Source organism: Dama dama, chromosome 8 (assembly GCF_033118175.1).
Source record: "Dama dama isolate Ldn47 chromosome 8, ASM3311817v1, whole genome shotgun sequence".
Lineage (NCBI taxonomy): Eukaryota > Metazoa > Chordata > Mammalia > Artiodactyla > Cervidae > Dama > Dama dama.
In genome coordinates this window covers 15165463-15183979 of record NC_083688.1, presented here as the reverse complement: position 1 = coordinate 15183979, position 18517 = coordinate 15165463, and the positions used below count along the sequence as shown (strand labels likewise).

At 47.1% G+C, this 18517-nt stretch overlaps 1 protein-coding gene across 2 annotated transcripts in view; it reads left to right on the top strand.

The window, feature by feature from the left end:
* Nucleotides 1–18517, top strand: part of PHC2 (polyhomeotic homolog 2) — a 48527-nt gene that overhangs the window by 12354 nt on the left and 17656 nt on the right. Inside the window, exons 7-8 of one of the 2 annotated variants that reach the window (XM_061148501.1) lie at nt 8083–8495; nt 8761–8926. In XM_061148501.1, the coding sequence (XP_061004484.1) occupies nt 8083–8495; nt 8761–8926 (579 nt within the window). Of the gene's footprint in view, nt 1–8082; nt 8496–8760; nt 8927–13255; nt 13362–18517 lie in introns of those variants that run through there. The other variant, XM_061148502.1, reaches the window with a different exon arrangement.

Sequence of the window (18517 nt, the reverse complement as noted above, 5' to 3'; positions counted from 1 at the left end):
CCAGATTAAGATTACTAAGCATCTCTTCCTTGTATTAGGTCAGGGTTGGGAGAAGCCAGCAGATACCAGCAGAGAAGTTTTATATTTGCTGAAGATTTCTCACCATGGGTGTGCATGTGTGTGAAAGAGAGAAAGAGGAGAGACGGACTGTGTGCCTTGGAACTGTCGGGCATTCCTTCTTTCCCCAAATCTTTCCCCCTAAGCTCCTCTTATGTTACATCCATGGTTGCTGCCAGTAATAATAATTAGCCAGTTAATGAACAACCATGTTCCAGGCACTGTACTAAATGCCTAACCTACATATCTTATTTACTCCTAGCAGTAATTATTCATCTCACAAATGAAGAAGGTATGGCTCAGAAAAAAATAATTAATTACCATTTCCATATAACTTTCCCTCCTTAATTGTTCAATTCAGCTCCACAAATACTCATTTAGCACCTATTATGTGCCAAACGCAATGCCAACCATATGGGCATTAGAGTTGAACACGTGTGAATTCTAAGAGGGGCTGTGGAAATTTGAGTCACGCCTTGAAAACTGAGTATGTTTCCAGAACAGAAGTGAAGGGGATTATCTCAGCTGGCACGAGGAGGCATCTATGCCTAGAGTGGCCACGTGGGCCTGGGACCATCTGTGCATGTAAGTGGGTCCTGCAGCTCCCTGCTTCTCCCCGGCCCCACTGCCATGAGCTGTGGGACTCCCAAAATGCTCAGTCCATCCCCTCTCGTGTTTGACTCCAACACCTCTCTTCTAGAAGACCTTGTCTTTTCTTACATTTCAGATGCCTGCCCCCACTGTCCACAGATGGCTCCTCAGTACACATACAACCCTGCCCCCCACCTCCACCCCCAGCGATTTCCAGCTGTCTGTGGGATCCTCCCACGAGGATGTCACCCCACCTGCATACACATTTTTAAAATTTGGAGATTCATACATCAAACCCCAAAGCCAGAAGTCTCCCTCTTCAGAAAGGATCCCCCTTTCCCTGTTCCTGGCTGCTGTCTGCAGTCGTCAGGTATTCCTGGACCCAGGCTTACAGTTTCAGGACGGTTTTGATTCATTTCCCTTCAGGGAGGCAGGAGTGTTAGAATGGGAAAAGCATAGGCTTCCCAGTGAGACCTGGTTTCAGACCCCAGCTTCATCACTTACTGGTTCTGTGACCAGCATCCAGTTACTTCATCTCTGTAAACCTTGATTTCTTCGTTTATAAGACTAAGATGGTTATTTTTACCACATGCTATAAAGATGGATGAGATGAGATGTTGTGTCCAGCACTGAGCAGGTTCACAGTGGACACTCATTCTCTTTCGCTCCTTATTCCCACCCTCCATCACCACCCACTTTCTCACCACGTTCTGACCATGTTTTCTCTGTGTTAGCTTCCCGGGTTTGCTTAAGGCCCGCTGACTGTATGAGTTAGCACCTGACCCTCCTCCCGTACCTGCCAGAGTCACCCTCCTCAGAAACTTGCTCCTTGCTTGTTTAGAAACCTTCACTGCGTCTTTATTTCCTGCTTCATCGGATCACAGGAGGGATTCAATGATTAGCACGTTAATGACTTCTGACCACTGACTGACTCTGGGTGGGGGCCTTCAAGCCCCCAGAACCACTGTAATTGCTCAGGGCTTCCCTGCATAGATCCTCCACCTCTCCTCCCCCCAGCCCCAGCCCCTTTGTGACCAACGTGACCTGTGCAGACCTTCCACCTATCCTCCTGGCATCACACTCCCCCTTCCTCGTCCGTCCAAGATTACCTCCAAAGTTCTCAACAGCCTCCAACTAACCCTTGAAAGCCTGCCGTCTTAATTTGCACTTGCTGACTGCGCCCTTCACTTGCCTGTCAGCATTTTTCAAGTGTTTATGAGATCCAAGACACCCTGCCTCATCTGTCAAATGAAGTCAATTTCCCTGAATCTGCTGCATTGTAGGAGTCTCCTGGAAACAACTCCCCTTGCTCATAACATGGGAACACTGCCCATTCGCCTCAGAGGCTGCTTGTAAGGAGTAAATGAGACTCAGATTATAAGAGTGCTTTGAGAAGTTCAAAGCAATATATACATAGCAGGTAGTATTTTAAGAATGCTACGGCGTACTGTGCATCTTCTCAGCATGAACAAAGGCAGTGAACCTCTCCTCTTTGTGGTTGAAACATAATCTTCCATTTGATACTAACAGACTACTCTGTGAAGTGTATCACTGTTTGTAGAAGAGGAAATCAAGATTCTGAGAGGTTAAACAATTTGTCTTCAGTTGCACAGCCTGTAGGTGGCAGAACAAAGATTCAAAGCAGATCTGTCTCTAAAATCCATGCTGTTAGTCACTTCTGCTGTATTTTCATCCGTCTACCAAGGGTGGGTAGTTTCCTTTCTAATGCTGCAAGCTGTCTTACGAGGAATCCTGCTCACAGAGGGTGTCTGGTGGTTTTGCCAGGCAGCTGCAGGGCAGGTCTAAAGATATTAGGGCATAGATGCCCACCACGGCATGTCCCAGAGGTGGGTAACCCTGTTTTTGTAAACTTGTTTCCTCTGCCAGAGAGATTCCCTCAGCTCCGTTTCCCCTCTCACATTCCTCCTAGCCCTCAGCCTGGCAGGACTGCATCTCAGAAAATTCGTGTGCCTATTTCTTCAGGTTTTTCTAAAAGGAGCTTCCTTGTCTAGTTATGTGTATGTGGGACTCTGACCTCCAGAGTCAACCTCAATCTCAGTCACTCCCTGAGGCCTGATGACATGAGGTATCTTTGGAGATGAGCAGCTTCTGAAGGGTGCTGGCATCATTTAGACACCCCCCCCCCCAAAAAAAAAACTGCCTCCTCTCTGGCTGTTCTCACACCAGTCACCAGGGGTTCAGCTGCACAGAATGCCCATAGGTCCCTGAAAGCACCATGGTATTTAATGCCTCAGGTCTTCGCGCGTGCTCTTCCTTTCACCATCTTCAGAACTCTGAATCATGCGGAACACTTGCTTCCTCTGGGAAGCCTTCTCTGCTTTCCTTTCCAAGCTGAATCTCCTTTTTCTGTATTCTCAGTAGTGTGTGCTTGTCTGCTGTCATGAATATTTACCACGTGATGCTGAGGGTATCTGTTTACCAACTCTCTCTTGCTAACCTGTATTCCACTAAACCTATTCTAGGGACCAGGTTTTAGCCAGCACCAAACATAGTGCTTGCTCTGTAGTAGGTGTTCAGTGATTTTTGCCGAGTGAACGAACAGTTGAAAGTATCTCTTCATTTAACTCTCTAAGCCCTGAAGAGCAGTAGGTAGTAGAAAGTTATGCCATTCCTCTCTTGCAAGCACCCTCCCCTCACTGGTAGTCCAGGTAATTCCAAATTCTAGTCAAGTATTGCAGCTCAGAGAAAAATGTGTTTGAGCAAACCTCCAACCTACATCTGGGATGCTTGCAGCTCCCATGTGTTTTGAGACAAGAATCCCAGCACTTCTGGACAGTGAGCTTTTTCCCGCATCCAGGAAGACTCAGGATCAATCGAGATCCGTTACTGGTCACAAGTTCTGGCAGCGGATGCAGCGAAGGGGGCGTGTCGGTAAACCCTCACGGCCAGCCCTCCCGCACAGGGGCCCTTAATCCGCTTGCTGCTAACAACCAACTGTTTGGGGAACGGTGAATTGGTCTCTTCAGATTCTAAGGAGGCTGTCAAGGTTAGAGCACCAGACGGGAAAGAAGAGCTGGCCTAGAGTCTCTCCATTGAGCTGGGCCCTAATTTAGGGAGGCCCTAGGCCTGCCCCTCCTCTGTTCCATAGCAGAAAGGGCTGATGAGGCCTTCCAGAGCCAAGGCTGAGGTCCCATGGAACTAAGCTTTTGTTCCCTAGAAGCAATGAGCCTTCTAGCAGTGGGGGATGGGGACAGCCAAAAGAGCTCCAAGCGAAAAACGAAGCCCCTGGACTGTATTAGGAAATAAAGGCCCAGAGAGATTTCTGTGCATTAATATTTCAAAAACTGATATGCCCCATCTGAGCTGTAGAGAAAAGGGATGCGGCTACCTCTGGTATGGTGGCTTCAGTGGGAAGTGCCCACCTTCAACCGCCCCACACGGGGAGGAGGAGCAGAAGGGAGGAGAATCCACTGGCTTCACTATGATTGACAGCAGATAGTTGCTGAGCATCTACAGACATGTAGATTATGGTGCTGGACAGTGTGGAAGGGAAAAGAAACATTGAACATTAGTCCAACTAAAGCACATCATTTCTTTAAAAAAAAAAAAACATAAAACTTTGACTCAAAAAGGATATAATCTGGCCAGATAGATAGGAAATAAACACACAAAAGCATAAAAAGTATTCCAGTTTAAGATACCATTGATTGTAAAATGCACCATGTTTTTGACTGTAAGAAAAGCACTACTAATTAAACCAGCATCATCAACTGTAATATGCATCCTAATTCAAAAGATGTTAAAATGGTGGTAGGGGGATGAGAATTTTTAAGCATTGATGAAATACGTCTACAAGATAGCACATGTTAAATCACAAATGAATCAAAGAACTCAGCAATAAAAGCAAGAGCATTCAGGACTTCCAAGGGAAAACCCGTAACTGGGGATCAAGGCAAAGAGAGAGAACATGAGCTGAACCTGGGCCAAAGAAGCTTATGCCTTACTGAGATCACTGAAGCAGAAGGAGGGCATTCCAGAAAATGGAAGCACTGAAGTTGAAGCCAGAAGGGCACAGTGGAGAGGAATGCTGTACAGACAGTGAGCAGAGCAGTTAGGGTGGATGAAGGTAAGGGCAGGCAGGCGGTGAGCAGAGGTTACACAGGAGGAAGATCTTCAGTAAACCAGAGTGCCGATAAAACCAAAATGGCCTGTAGGGTTATCCCTAGCTCATGCCGATTCAAGCTCTGAGGGGGAAAGAGTTCTGTGGCACAGACAAGCTGGAATTCCACCTTGCTGTCATTCATTCATTCATTCATACAGCCACACTGATTGAGCATCTACTAAATTCCAGGCACTTTGGAGGAAACAAATGAATCCTAAATTCTGAGTGTAGATATCATCGTGAACCCCACTCTAAAGATGATGAGCCAGAGGTCCAGAGAGGTCCAGTGATTGCCCAGCCTCCCACTGCTGGTAAGTGGCAGGAAAGGGAGGTTGTGAGGATTTGATTTCTGGCACTCTAGACAGTGTGAGACAGGGTACAAACTTCTGTACAGGGCGCAGTGAACAGTAAAGATTGCTTGGATCAAAGAAATAATAAAAATTGAAAGGTTAGTTTATGTTGTAAGAAGATCTTGAATACCAGGGGCCTTAGACAACCACAGACAGAGAAGAGTCCCTGATGGCTTTTAATCAGGGATCAGATCTGTGCCCTAGGAAAATTAACTTGTGATCTATCCACAAGGCAGATTATAGAGAGAAAAAACTGGAATCAGAAAGACCTATTAGAAAGTTATTACAACACTTTAAATAAAAGGAATTTGACGCAACATAATGCTGGAGTTAAATCATGGTCTTTGCTTTTTATTAACCTTGAAAGGTTAAGGATGTACATTCCCCCTGCCCCAAAATATCTTGGAGTCTTTGATCTATGAACTTCTCTAAGCTTTCATGAGCTTTGTTTCCAGCCTCGGCATATACTAGCATCATCTGTTCCTAAAACAATGGCCTTCCACAAGCAGCACAGGGTCGGGGAGAGTGGGACAGAGAGGAGGTCCAGGGAGGGAGGGCTGGGAGGCCAACAATTGCCTCTCCCAATCTTGGTAAACACAAGTGTACTGTGCCTAACTTCACTCTTTATACAGATCTAGAAACTTCTTTAAACTTCCTTCTTCCACATTATAAATCCCGAATTTTAGACTCTTTTCCTATGTTAGCCACCCTCCCCATCAGATTGTATGATCATCTAGCTCAAACCTCTTGTCTCACAGATAAAACCCTAAAGTTTTGGGAAGGAAAAGGACCTGTCTCGGGCCACACAGCCAGTGGGTAGCAGGACAAGCCTCTGACCCTCTTAGCCTCTCTGACCTGCACCATCTCCAGCTCTCAGCTCAAACCAGCAGCCCCTAGACGGACTCTGTTCCCGGGATAGGAATTCATGGTTTGGGGATAAGAGAGAACAAGTTTCACTTGAGTCTTCAGTGATACTTCCCCTCATCTGCAGATCTTTTTGACTGCTAGAGCCTATCCAGGCACTTCATGGCCTCTGCAGTATCTCTTGGGTGTCTTAACAAGGGTCATCTTAAAAATCCCTAATTACTAAGTTTGACTGATTAACAGTCTTTACCTGATTGTTGAGTTTAGAGCCGTTCAGGGTGAAATTAGGAAACAAGTCTCAGATTGGGGTCGGGGTCAATTTATAATCACCAAATGTCTGCTGGCAATTTCCAGTTGGATGTTCTACCATCACCTGAAGCCCCACACATTTCTCTCAAAACCACATTACCGTCCATGTTTCTCTCTGCCACAGTTCTCTGTCATCCAGGCTATAGCCACAGTCCATCCATATTCCCTCCTCTGCCTCCAACAGTAGGTCACCAAGAAGCGTTTTGTGTCTCTTCAACACCTCTTGTTTCTGTCCTGTCTTTTCCATTCCTGCTGGCTTTCTGCTTGATACTCCACATGGGCTTGTGATGAGATAGCTGGGAACCTATGTGTAATATCGACAAAATTCAAGAAAGAAGGTACCTCCCCTGTGTGTGCAGTCTGCTTCCTTTGCACCTGTGTCACAGAATCCTTTTTAAATGTTAGCTCAGGACCCAGAATTGGCATTCCCCTCATTGGCTGGGAGCCTGTGGTTGTAAAAATCCACTTGTGAGCTTCCAGCTGTGGTCCTCTATGCATTTGCACAGCACAGCCTCTCTCTGCCGGCCCTCCAGCTATACGAGTCTCTGCTGAGGATAGCTTTTAGGCAAGACCAGTCCAACTGAGCGGCCCTCAAGCTAAGCTGGCCTGGATGCCACTAGTCAGAGAGTGAGCAAGGTGAGAACGCCCAATCTCTGAGCTGAATTTCCTGAACCCCTCCTGTCCATAACGCATGAGCTGGACACTGGAGGGATGATAAGAAAATATAGGAATCCTTACCTCCACGAGCCAGCCTGGCTAAAAACGGAAGGAGAAAGGGCAAGCAGCAAATGGCAACCTCTGAATCCCAGTCCACAACAATACATTTATTTATTCAGCCCTCATCTACTACTATGTATCATACGAGGTTCTAGATAAAGCTAAACGTGATTGTTTCCAATCATCAGGGGTTCATGACCTGTAAGGGAACATAGCTAAGAAACAGTTCTTATCCATTGCGATACATGTCATTATGGTAGAGGTAAGCCAAGGACACTCAGAACCTAAGCTAAGACTGAAATAAGACTTTTAATAATATGAATGAATATGCAAATTAAGTGATTGACCGTGACCGTGTGCCAGGCACTGTGCTGTTCACATTATGTCATTTTTCTCTCATTTGCACAGTTTTTTTGTGTTTTTTTCTTTCTTTCATCCTTACAACTTTCTGGGCAAGAGCTATTTTTGTTTCTGGTTTTCAGACAAGACATCTGAGGCCTCTAGAGGTTAAACAGCTAGCCCAAGGTCCTCCACTTGTAACAGGAGGAAACTGTGGTCCAGCCCAGGCTGCCTCCCACCAGAGTCTGAGGACTATCTGTGCAGAAGGCCCTCCCTGGAGGGGGCCTGGTCTGAGCAGAGCCAGGAGGATGACTAACAGCCATCCTTACAGAGCTGGGCTGGGTGATGGGCTGCACCTGTTGCAAACATGGATCAAAGCAAGTGCAGGGCATGGAGGAAAGAGAGAATGTAGCCCCCTCTAGTATTCAGGGTTTCTCTGAACAGCTGGAATGACCTAAGAAGGCTTCACAGAGGAGGTGAGCTTTGCACTGGACTTTGAAGGCCAGCCAAGGGCCCAGTGTTTCAGCATAGGAAGAAAGCAAGAAAACAGAGAGAAAGTCAGGCCCTAGCAATGGGCAGGCTAAGCTCTCGGCAAAGGAGGAAAGAGATGAACGCAAGAACATTGAGTCTGGAGAGCCTTCTTTATGTGGATGTGGGAGGGGGCGCAGCTGGGGGGACACAGCAGAAGACCAGGCCAAGCCATGCCACCTAACCTGGCCTCTCCGTCTTCAGCCTATGCTCAGCTGCAGCCGCACCAGCTCCTCTCCCAGCCATCCTCAAAGCACCTGCAGCCCCAGTTTGTGATGCAGCAGCAGCAGCCATCACAGCAGCAGCAGCCGCCCCAGCCATCACGGCCGGCGCTCCAGGCCCCGTCTCATCCCCAGCTGGCCTCGGTCCCTCCGAGCCTGGCCCTGCAACCCAGCCCAGAAGCCCATGCCATGCCGCTAGGCCCAGTCCCATCCACCCTGCCTCTCCAGTGCCCTGCTGCCAACCTGCACAAGCCTGGCAGCTCTCAGCAGTGTCCCCCTCCCACACCAGACACTGGGGCTCACAACGGATATCCCGAGGGCCTGGCCCACACCCCTCAGCGCAGGTTCCAGCATGCCTCAGCTGTCATCTTACAACTACAGCCTGCTTCACCGGTGGTGAGTAAGCCTATCCCAAGGTCCAGGGAACAAAGAGGGAGGACACCACTCAGGCCATCCCACGGCCCCCACTGGGATGTGTATCTGGGTGGGCTGAGCATCAAAGTCCTCGCTGAGTACTCCAGGAAAGAAAAGGGGCCTCTCCCTAACTTGGGGCTGGCTGAATCTTAATGTCCTTCTACCCAAGCTCCACAGAAACGGGGGATGCGTTCAGGAAGGCAGAGACAATTCATGAGCAAATCACATCTGTCCTGTCCTTCAACAGCCCCAGCAGTGCACCGCTGATGACTGGAAGGAAGCGGTACCTGGGGAGAAGTGTGGATCGGAGACTCGGTCTGGCCCATCACCGCATCAGCAAGCCATCATCACTGCGATGCCAGGTGGCCTGACTGTGCCCAAGAGCCCGAACATCCAGCAGTCCCCAGCTCACGGTATGAAGTGTAGTGGGGCCCTTGGGGGAGGGGAGAGAGTCAGCCCTCCTTGCCACCCCCTGGCACATTGCACTTGGGCCTCTAGAATGGGAAGGAAACTATCAACCCCAAGCAGCAAGAAAGAAGCTGGGTAGGTGGGATCAGAGAGTGGATTGAGAAGATGAAACAAGGATAAAGAAAGGGGACCCAGAAGGTATAAAAGGATAGAGAAAGAAAAGAATAGAAAGTTCTAGATGAGGCCGGCCTGTCACTGCTGTCAGATGTATCCACATAGCCATATGTCAGGTTGAGAGTTCACCCAGCGGTTCAGTTGTCTCAATCCTCTGCTCCGCTTGGTATGAGAGAGTGTTCTTGAAGTTGGCGATATGACAAGGTGGCTGCATAGCACACAGATGAGGGCAATGCCTAAGGGGATCTAGCAGGGGATTCATGGAAAGCCTCATTGAAGGAAGAGTGGCTCTGCTCCCAGCTCCCCCACTGAGCGCTCAGTGTCAGGCAGGCTTCTCTAAAACCTGGGTTTCAGGAGGCTCCACTGATCCCTCCACCCTGACAGGAGAACCACGGTGGTACCTCTGCCGCCACAGCAATCCCCTCACTTTCCTTTCCTTCTCTGCCAGTCTGTGCAGCCATCTTGGCCCAGATCTTGATGACATTCTGGGCCATGGGCCATGTATAACTCAGGGAGGCAGTTCCATTGTTGAACTCAATGTGCTGAGAGTGGGGGTGGAGAGAACCAAGAGAAAGGGGGGGATGGAAATGGAAGAAAGAGAAATGAGAATAAAAGAACTTAGGGACAAAGTAGTTATAAATGTCCTATAAGGAATGGAAGAGGGATCAAGGAAAAGAAAAGCAAAGGAAAGCAAAGAACATTCGAAAAATTAAAAGAGAGGAGATCAGAGTTCTCTTGACAAATTGCAATGAAAAGGGGTTCACCATTTTGTAAAGCAGCCCATTCCACTGTGGGATTGCTCTAATTATCAGAAAGTGGCTTTTCAAATTAAGCCAAAGTCTATTGTCCTGGAACTCCCACCACTGGCTGTGATTCTGTCTTGTGGATTGTAATGGAGTCCATCTCCTACAGTGTGTGTAGACAATTATCATGTCTCTTTCTTCTCCCCATCCCCCCCATTAAAAAAAGAGAGAGAAAGAGAAAAAACATCTCCAGGCTAAATATTTGAGATTTATTTCATTTTTTACCTATCACACATCAAGACCTCCCATTTCCACCATGATGATCATTCTTGTCTAGCCACATTCCACCCTTCCACTAATTCTCTTAAAGTGTGATTCCCCCAAATGAAGCACACTAATTCCGAATATAAAAAGATGCTAGTGACCCAAGGTTGGCACCTAGACCTAGCTTTATAAGCCCTCCAAGAGGCAGAGCTCTGCATAGTATAGTAGAGGGGAACTAAAATTTGTTGAACACCTACTATATGCCAAGTTCTGTTTTCCTTTGCTCACTCATGATATCCCTGAGGGAGCATTACCATTGTCCCCATTATTTAGAGGAGGAAATGAAAGGCTCCGGGTCTCAGAGGTAAGAAAGGGCAGCCCCATAATTCTGGCTTCAGGGGTAATGCCCTCACCTGCCTTCATCACGACATTGCACCTATGACCCCATGTTAACTCCCCCAACCCAAGGGAATGATACCCTTGGTTCACAGAGCACTGTGTCTTGTGAATCCCAGAGGGGTTGGGCTTGGTTTCAGTTTCTGTTTTCGTGGTTTCTTTTTATGTGAACTGCTATCATTTCAGGTCCCCTCCATCTCAAAGTTGTACAGTTTATATTGTAAGCCAAAATGTTATTAATTATATCCATTCAGTGGTGTCTTGTGAATTTAGCCCACAGTTCAAGGCACACCAGAAAATGGTAACAGTTGATAGCTAGCATTTAATGAGTCCTCTCTGCCAGCTTTACATGCATTTCCTCACTTAATCCTGCCAATAACTCTCTGAAACTAGAACCTTTATCATGCCCATTTTCAAGATAAGAAAACCGAGGCAAGAGAGAATAAGTGATGGGCCAGGAATGTTTTATATCTGAATTTTGTCACTCATTCTACTAACTCCTCTGCTTAACTTTGCCATCTGTATATTATATAGCATGTCTTTAACCAATTTGCTGATAGAAATGTTGAATAGGACCTGACTGAAGACACATGCCCAGTCTGCAGGTTGGTGATAATCAACAGTCTTTGTTCAGTTATTTGTTATCCAACAATCTCTGAATGAACTGACATTTGCCTTCCTTTCTTCATCTTGTCTATAAAGCTCTCAAAATTTTTTTCTGAAATCTAGTTCAAATGATACACATATAACAAAGCACCCTGTTCCTAAGGTTCTGTCTCATGAGAAAAGTAAGTTTTGCACAATGGAAAACAACTGTTAACCACCCAAGATTTAAATATCCATTCTGTATTATATGTTTGAATGCCTGCTTTGTGCAAAGCACTGTGAAATGGGAGGTAATCCACAGAGAAAGAAGGTCTGTACCCTACCTTCAAGGAGCTTAAGGAAAAGATAAGAAATGCACAGGAAAAAAATACAGTAAAAGATAAGATATGATAAATGTCATAGAAAGATTATGGGTAAGTGCTTCAAAAGGTAAGACAGAAAAGTTACTGCTGAGTAGAGATTATCTGGGTAGATTGCGGAGGGTGGGGGGGATGGGGGGGGAAGTGGCATTGTTCTAGAGCAAAGGTTGGCAAACTACATCCTAAGGGCCAAATTCATCATATCACCAGTATCCCTACAGCCCACAAGCTAATAATTGTTTTTTACATTAAAAAAACATTTTTAAGACTCAAAAGAATATTTTGCGATACATGAAAATTATATGAAATCCAAGTTTCTGTGTCCACAAATAAAGTTTTATTGGAACACAGCCACATACATTCATGTAGTGTTGTCTGTGGTCGCTTTCCTGATGCAACAGTAGAGTTGAATGGTTGCAATAGAGACCACGTGGCCTACAAAATCTAAAATATTTACTATCTGATCTCTTACTGAAAAAGTTTGCCAGCTACTTTTCTTGAGTCTGTGAGACCTTTAGGAGAGGTAGGACCTGGACAGGTGGAGCTGAGCAGACGGTATTCCAGAAGGGACTAGTGAAGTGGGTAAAAGTAGGGAAGGAGTAGTGTGGGCATGTTTATAGAACAAAATATAAGTGTAAGAAATGTAAGGACAGAAAGGGGGAGGAAATGTGAGTATTAATGAAAGAAGGCATTGAAAAATGGGCGGGGGGGGGGCAGGGAAAGAAAAAGAGAGCAAAGTAAACCATCAGAGAATACAAAATAAATGTAAAATGTGGAAACAAAAGAGATGAGGCCTGAGGGGAAAGGGATGGGGAAACGAATGAATGCTAAGAAAGGTAAGGATATGAGAAGATACTGGAAATAGAAGTCAAGTATGGGGAGAGGAATTCGGATCATCTATTCAGCATAAAGCTGGGCGTGGGGGATGGGGGCTTGTGAAGGTCTCACAAGCTCTAGCACGTCTACTGAATGAAGGTGCTTCCCCACAGTTCAAACCAGCGTGGTTTAGGAAAAGAACGTTTACTGGGCTCCCACTGTGTGCCAGGCACTGCAGGCAATTTGTGTAAATGCCCTCAGTTAACCTGCATAGTAAGCCTAAAAAAGAGGTATTATCCCCGTTTATGGAGGTGTAACTGGGTCACTTTGGTCATTAGTTAACCTCTCTGATACTCAGTTCCCAGTGGGGAGGATAATGACTACTTGTGGGGTTATTGTGAACTCTTTTAAGTCAGAGGAGAGCGCGCGCATGTAGGGCTTGACACAAATTAAGCACTCAATTAGTGCTAGTCGTTATTCTTCCTGCCTCCGACTTGGCCAGGCGGGAGTCACAGTTCATCACCGCACTGGGGACTTCTGACGGGGCGAGGGCGGAAGTCGGCGCAGCGCCTGCCTCCCGAAACCTCACCGTGACGTCTCTAACCGGCCACCGGCCTTGCGGCGCCGTCCCGAGGGCGCCGCGGAGGCGGGGCCGGCGCGGCCGCACAAAGGAAGCGCGCGGCCCGGCTTCCGCGCCGGCGCCCCGCCTCCCGGAGGCCCCGCCCCGCGCGCCCAGGCCCCGCCCCCGCGCCTCGCCCCGCCCCCGGCGGAGGCGGCCGCGGGAGCCCTGCCGGGACGCGCCGCATTGTCTCCGCGGCGGCTGCAGCCCTAGAGCGCCCGCCGTGCGCGCGCGCAATCCGCCGCCGCCCGCACCCCCACCCCGGCCTCGCGCCCCTGCCGCCCTTTGTGGACGCCGGCTCGGCCGGTGCGGTCGGATGCGCCGCGGCAGCCCCGGGCCCCGGCTCGGAGGCTCCCGGCGGAGAGGAGGCGGCCCGCCCGGGCCCGGGACCCCGCGCGAGGCGGCGCCCGGCCGAGGGGTTGCGTAGGCCCCGCCCGGCCAGGCCCAGCCGGGCCCTGGACAGGTCAGTGCCCGTGGCGGGGGAGGGGTTCTAGCCCGGAGGGGTCCCGCGGCCCGCGCTCGCCGCACCGGACAACGGGCACCGCCCTCCGGTGCCACTCCTGGCCCGGGCCTATTCGGCTGCCAGGCCGTGCCAGCCCGCGACTCTCGCCCTCCCGGCGCCGGGGAGGTGTCCTGCGCCTCCCCCGCCTTGTCGGGGGACCCTGCCTGCCCCTCACTCCCCCGGCAGCCGTTGCGTCACCCTCGGCGTGCCCAACGCTTCCGTTGTGTCCCCGCACGCCCCCACCCCCGCTTCGGTCCTCCGGGGACGGCGCTTTCCTGGGGATGGACGGTCCGCTTAGGGACAGGGCTGCTGGCATCCGCTATACTTTCTGGGTAGGCGACTGCCTATCTTGGAGGGCCTGCGACTTCGCTGGAGAGTTTTGTTTTTAATCTAGTCTCACGAGGCTTTTAATTGGATGGAAAGGGACAAGCTGTTCTGTGTCCGTCCTCTCTTCCATTTTTAGAAGAGCGTTTTCTCTCCTTCCCATGCCAAATGAAGGCATATTGTATTGAGTGGGCTCTTTACATTAAAAATCGAGACCTGTGAGATTCCGTCGTTAAATTGAAGTCCACAGGGAGGGAAATAATCTGCCCAAGGTCAGGTTGCCAACCAACGGTGACCCTGCAGTGATGAGAACTCCTAGTCGGCGACTGCTATATTGCTGGATACCAGTTTGTGCCAGTGATAGCCCCACCGTCTCGGTCCTCACCCTCCCTCCCCCAAGGCCGCTTTTGAGACCTGAACAGATTTCACTGACACAGTTTCAGTTATAATCAACTTTCCTTTCCTTCCTGCTCCATACCTAGAATGTTGACCTTGTTGCCTTGCTGTCTGCAGAGACACAGTTTTCTGTTCCTTTTCCTGCTTAAATCAGTGACCGCTCTCCCCCTTAGATCTCCCATCCCAGATCTTTAATCCTCTTCCATTAGCATATTGGACCCAGAGGATCCCTTGTTGTGAAATAAGCTACCGACCTAAATCCACCATATGTCCCCAATTTTTCTAGGACAACCCCAATTTAAAATATTCCATCCTGTTGTCTTATCAGCCAAGTGTCTCAATTTTTGGTTTAGAAAATAGTGTCATTTTAACCGTATCAGGCCCTGCTGTCCTGGCCTTTTCCAGCCATTTGACTCTGGGGCATAACTGGGTAATCCAATTACCATTCACTGGGGATTTTTTTATTCCCCACCCCACCCCCAGTCAACCCAAACGTTGGAACTACTAGGATTACTAGATGAGTCTGAAAATTGCAGGCTAATGAGACAGGGCAATTCCTTCTTGCTCCTATATGTCTGCCCCCGCCCCTGCCCTCCCCAGTTTTTATTCTGAGTACAGGGCCTCAGACCTGTGGCAGTGTCTGTTGATTTAGGGCTTAAGTTGAGGTCACATGGGATATAGGGCTTCATAGCATTTTGACTCTAGGAGAGAAAGAAACTTACTGTGTTGGTTACAGAGCAAGAGGTTCTATCTCGTATCTTAAGATACCTGCACAGCTAAGTAGTTTTGGTTCCTCTCAGATTTCACACACCTTGTTTGCCCTCCTGACCCATGCGAAGCATTGTCCTAGGCACTGTGAAGAATGTAAAAGTGGTTTTCCCCGCTTCGCCCTCAACATCTGGATCTCTCTGTGGAAATAACCACACTTTTGAATCAGCTGATGCCTGTGTGTTTCCCACTGTTTCTGTCCCTGAGTTCCAGTCCCTGCCAGACGGGAACCAGAGCTTCTGGCTCGGCTCCTTCACAAGGGCTGGCTTCTTTCACAGAGGGCCCAGCAGATGGGCAGTGGTGCTCGTGCGGCACCTGCCCTTTTCAGGCACTCACCATGGGAGCTCTGCCTCTCAGCCCACCCAGGATCTGTTTCCAGGTTTGTCCATACACATTGGGAAGAAGAGATACCTTTTTCCCCCTCTTCAGCTTTAATCTCAAGTCCACTTTCTGTTGTTCTTGAGTTGGTTTCTCAGTTGTCCAAACTGCATTTTTGTGAGCCCTAGCTCCTGTTTTCATCACCTCCCCCCCCCCCGCCCCCCCGCCTTTTTAAGCTGTTGCTGTATTGCTAGGTGGCACATAGATACTTGATGAATATTCGTATTTTTTCATGGCCTCCTAGCCCCGTCCACTTCTCTGCCAGGTCCTGGCTTAATTTCTAACTTGCCCTTGTCAGGTGCACTCAAGGTATTATTTCCACAGCCCTCAAAGTGAGGAAGAGTCTCCAGCTCTTCTTCCTTCTGTGCCAGTAATGATTCTCCTGGCTGTCGGCCTCTTCAGCCCTTGTTCCTCTGCATTGCAGTGGAGGAGAACCTCTTAGGAAGGTGTCTCATGCCTCTCCAGACATCCCTCCTCTGACACTGACTTTCTAGTCTAAACTGGTGACCCTGAGACTTCTCTTCCTGCCCCCGAGGCCCCTTCCCCCGTCTCTGACCCTGTGCCTGTGCCTTGCTCTGGCTCAGCCCCAGAATCCACTCTTTTCAAACCACATCCTTTTTCCTGCCTTACTCATTTCCTGTCTCAGATACTTTGGATCCCTTGGATCTTTCAGTGGGAGAGAGAATAAGGGGAATAAATAGATAGATGATTTATAAACCTGAACTGTTCATGCCTCTGTTCTTGCATGCTCTTCCTTCAGCATCCCCTCTGTAGGTTTTCTTGTTTTAGGGGAAAGAAAACAATTACTATCTCAGAATTAAGAACCTTTCCCTGAGTGTGTGAATGTCTTTTTGTCTCTCTTTTTTCCTGTTGTGATTAAGTCTCTGTCCTCCTCTGGGCTGTGGGCCTCTCTCTAGGCATTCAGTAACTTATTTGCTGAATAAAGTTCACCCCTTTCCTGTCAAAGTCCTTCCCTTTCAGCTCGCATTGACAGGTAGGTAAGCCAACATAAAGTTTAAATTGAAAAACTAGAGAATAGGATGGTGGTTCCAGTTCTAGTAAGGCTGCTCCATGGAAGTGTGACATTCACTGAGAGTTTTTATCTCCTCTTGGTTAGTCCCAGATTATATTATTAGAGTTCTCCCAGCTGTGCAGTACCATTTACTCTCCAGGCAGATTTGATCCCCTCCTGGAAAAGATTCTCTGAAAAGCTACATCACATCTACTAGAAATAAGAATAAGGAAGCAAGACGCCTTCAGAAAAGCATAGTTTCTCTTTTATTCCCTTTTTTTGGTGCCAATTTTTGCAACTGGAAGATGAAGATGATGATTTTCTGTGGTCAGGAGGAATCTCACAAAAGTGGTTGTAGAGATGCTTGGGTGTTTTCCACCCCCTGGAGAAACAGAGTAAGGACTAGCTGCCTTACGCAATCTCCTCCCATGAGGGCTTTTGCCAGTAACAGAAATGACTCTCTGCAGTGACTTACTAGCACCTTGTCTGATGGAAGTCAAAGCTGGAACTAACCCCTCAAGGTAGAGTGATGAACATATACAGACTTATGTTTTCAGTGTTTTTATGGCCTGCTTTAAACTGCAGTGTGAGTCACCAGTTTGAAAGACTGTTTGAATATGTGTTCTGTTAAAATTGTTTCAAGTGGGCCTGTTCAAGATAACTTGAAATACTTATCCACAGTTCAAATAGATGCAGGTTTCATTTTAAGCATTGACTTATTTAAAATTTCAGCTAGAATTTAATTACATCAGAACACAGATACGATACTTGTTTTAAAAAAAAACTCAGAGACAAACCATCTTTAATTCAACTTTATGACATTTTGAGAATTGTTAGGAAAAGAATCAGCCATTTGTTTATCCAAGACAACAGTCTTATAGACTCAGGGCTTTTTCCCCCATTAGTTACAAAAGTAGAATATAATTGACATGAATAAAAAAATGTTTTTTTAATAGTTAATCTAGTTATATAATTAAGAATGATTAGTTTTTGAAGATATATACTAAAAAAATAGCATATGATTTAAATAATAAATTGTTGCTGTGTGATTCATTGTAAAATCATCTAGGCCAGCATACTTAATGGTTTTTTCTTTTTCCTTCCCCTTCCAAATTATTTATAGTTAGTGAAAAGGGATGTGTTTTCCTATACTTTAAATTTCCAAATGATTTTTTTTTTAGTTCAGTCCAAAAGAAAGCATTCTTTTTACATCTGCCAAAGAAGTGATTGCTGTTAAACAGGGATTGCCAGTATTCTAAGATAAATCCAGATGTTGAAGAGAGTCCCGGTCTGCCATTGGGCTTTCTTTAAAGCAGAAACCTGTGTCTTGGATGATTTTCTTCTTAGCAGTGAAATTTGTCACAGCTTCTCTTAAGAAAAGATGGCTTTTAGATGCCATGTCATAACCGACTCTTCTCCAGTAGATTAGGAAGAGCAGGCCTGCTGCTGAATATTGGAACTGTTGGCAAGAAAATGAGAGTTCATGACTGCTAGGAGTTATTTTTGAAGCCCTAGTTGCACGGCTATTATGTCTCAAATACTGTATAATTATCCCTAGTTACTGATATCTTTAGCATATTTGAAACCATCCATATGTGGCCTAAATCCACACTGCTATATTAAGATATTTTTAAATAGCCCAAGCAAATGACACTGTAAATTAAAACAAAATTAATGTGAGCCAAATACTGTTTTTTTAAAAAATCAATTAAGTCCACATTTCTAGGCCTCCAGTATTAATCACTTCTGTCAGCTGATTGGTAGCAAAGTAGGGTGATTGAGAACTTAGACGGTGGTTATTAAAGGGAGAGGGCAGTGTTTTCTAAGAACAGAAATGATCAAGAAGATTGATTTGCAAGATGAGAATAATCTATCCCATTATATAGACAAGGACAACCAAGGCTGGCTTTCTCTAGTGCATATTCTCTCCCTCTCTCTCTCTCTTTCTCTCACCCATTTCTCTAAGAGTATTGTTGCTTCTGCAGTTGGTAAACAAAAAAGGCATCGTATCCAGCCACATGGTGGCCTTTCCTTGTTATCAGCCTGAAGATAGAGAATTTTCTAAACATTTGTGGTTGTTTTTTTAACTGTTACAAATCCATCTTCCATGATTTTATCTTCAACTTTTTAAAGTAATTTCTTTTCACAGGCTAAACCACCTCCTGGCATTATAAGAACCACTGGGGAAAAGTGGTTCTTTTTTGGCTCCTAAATTCTTTCCTGGTTTCTGGGGTTCCTT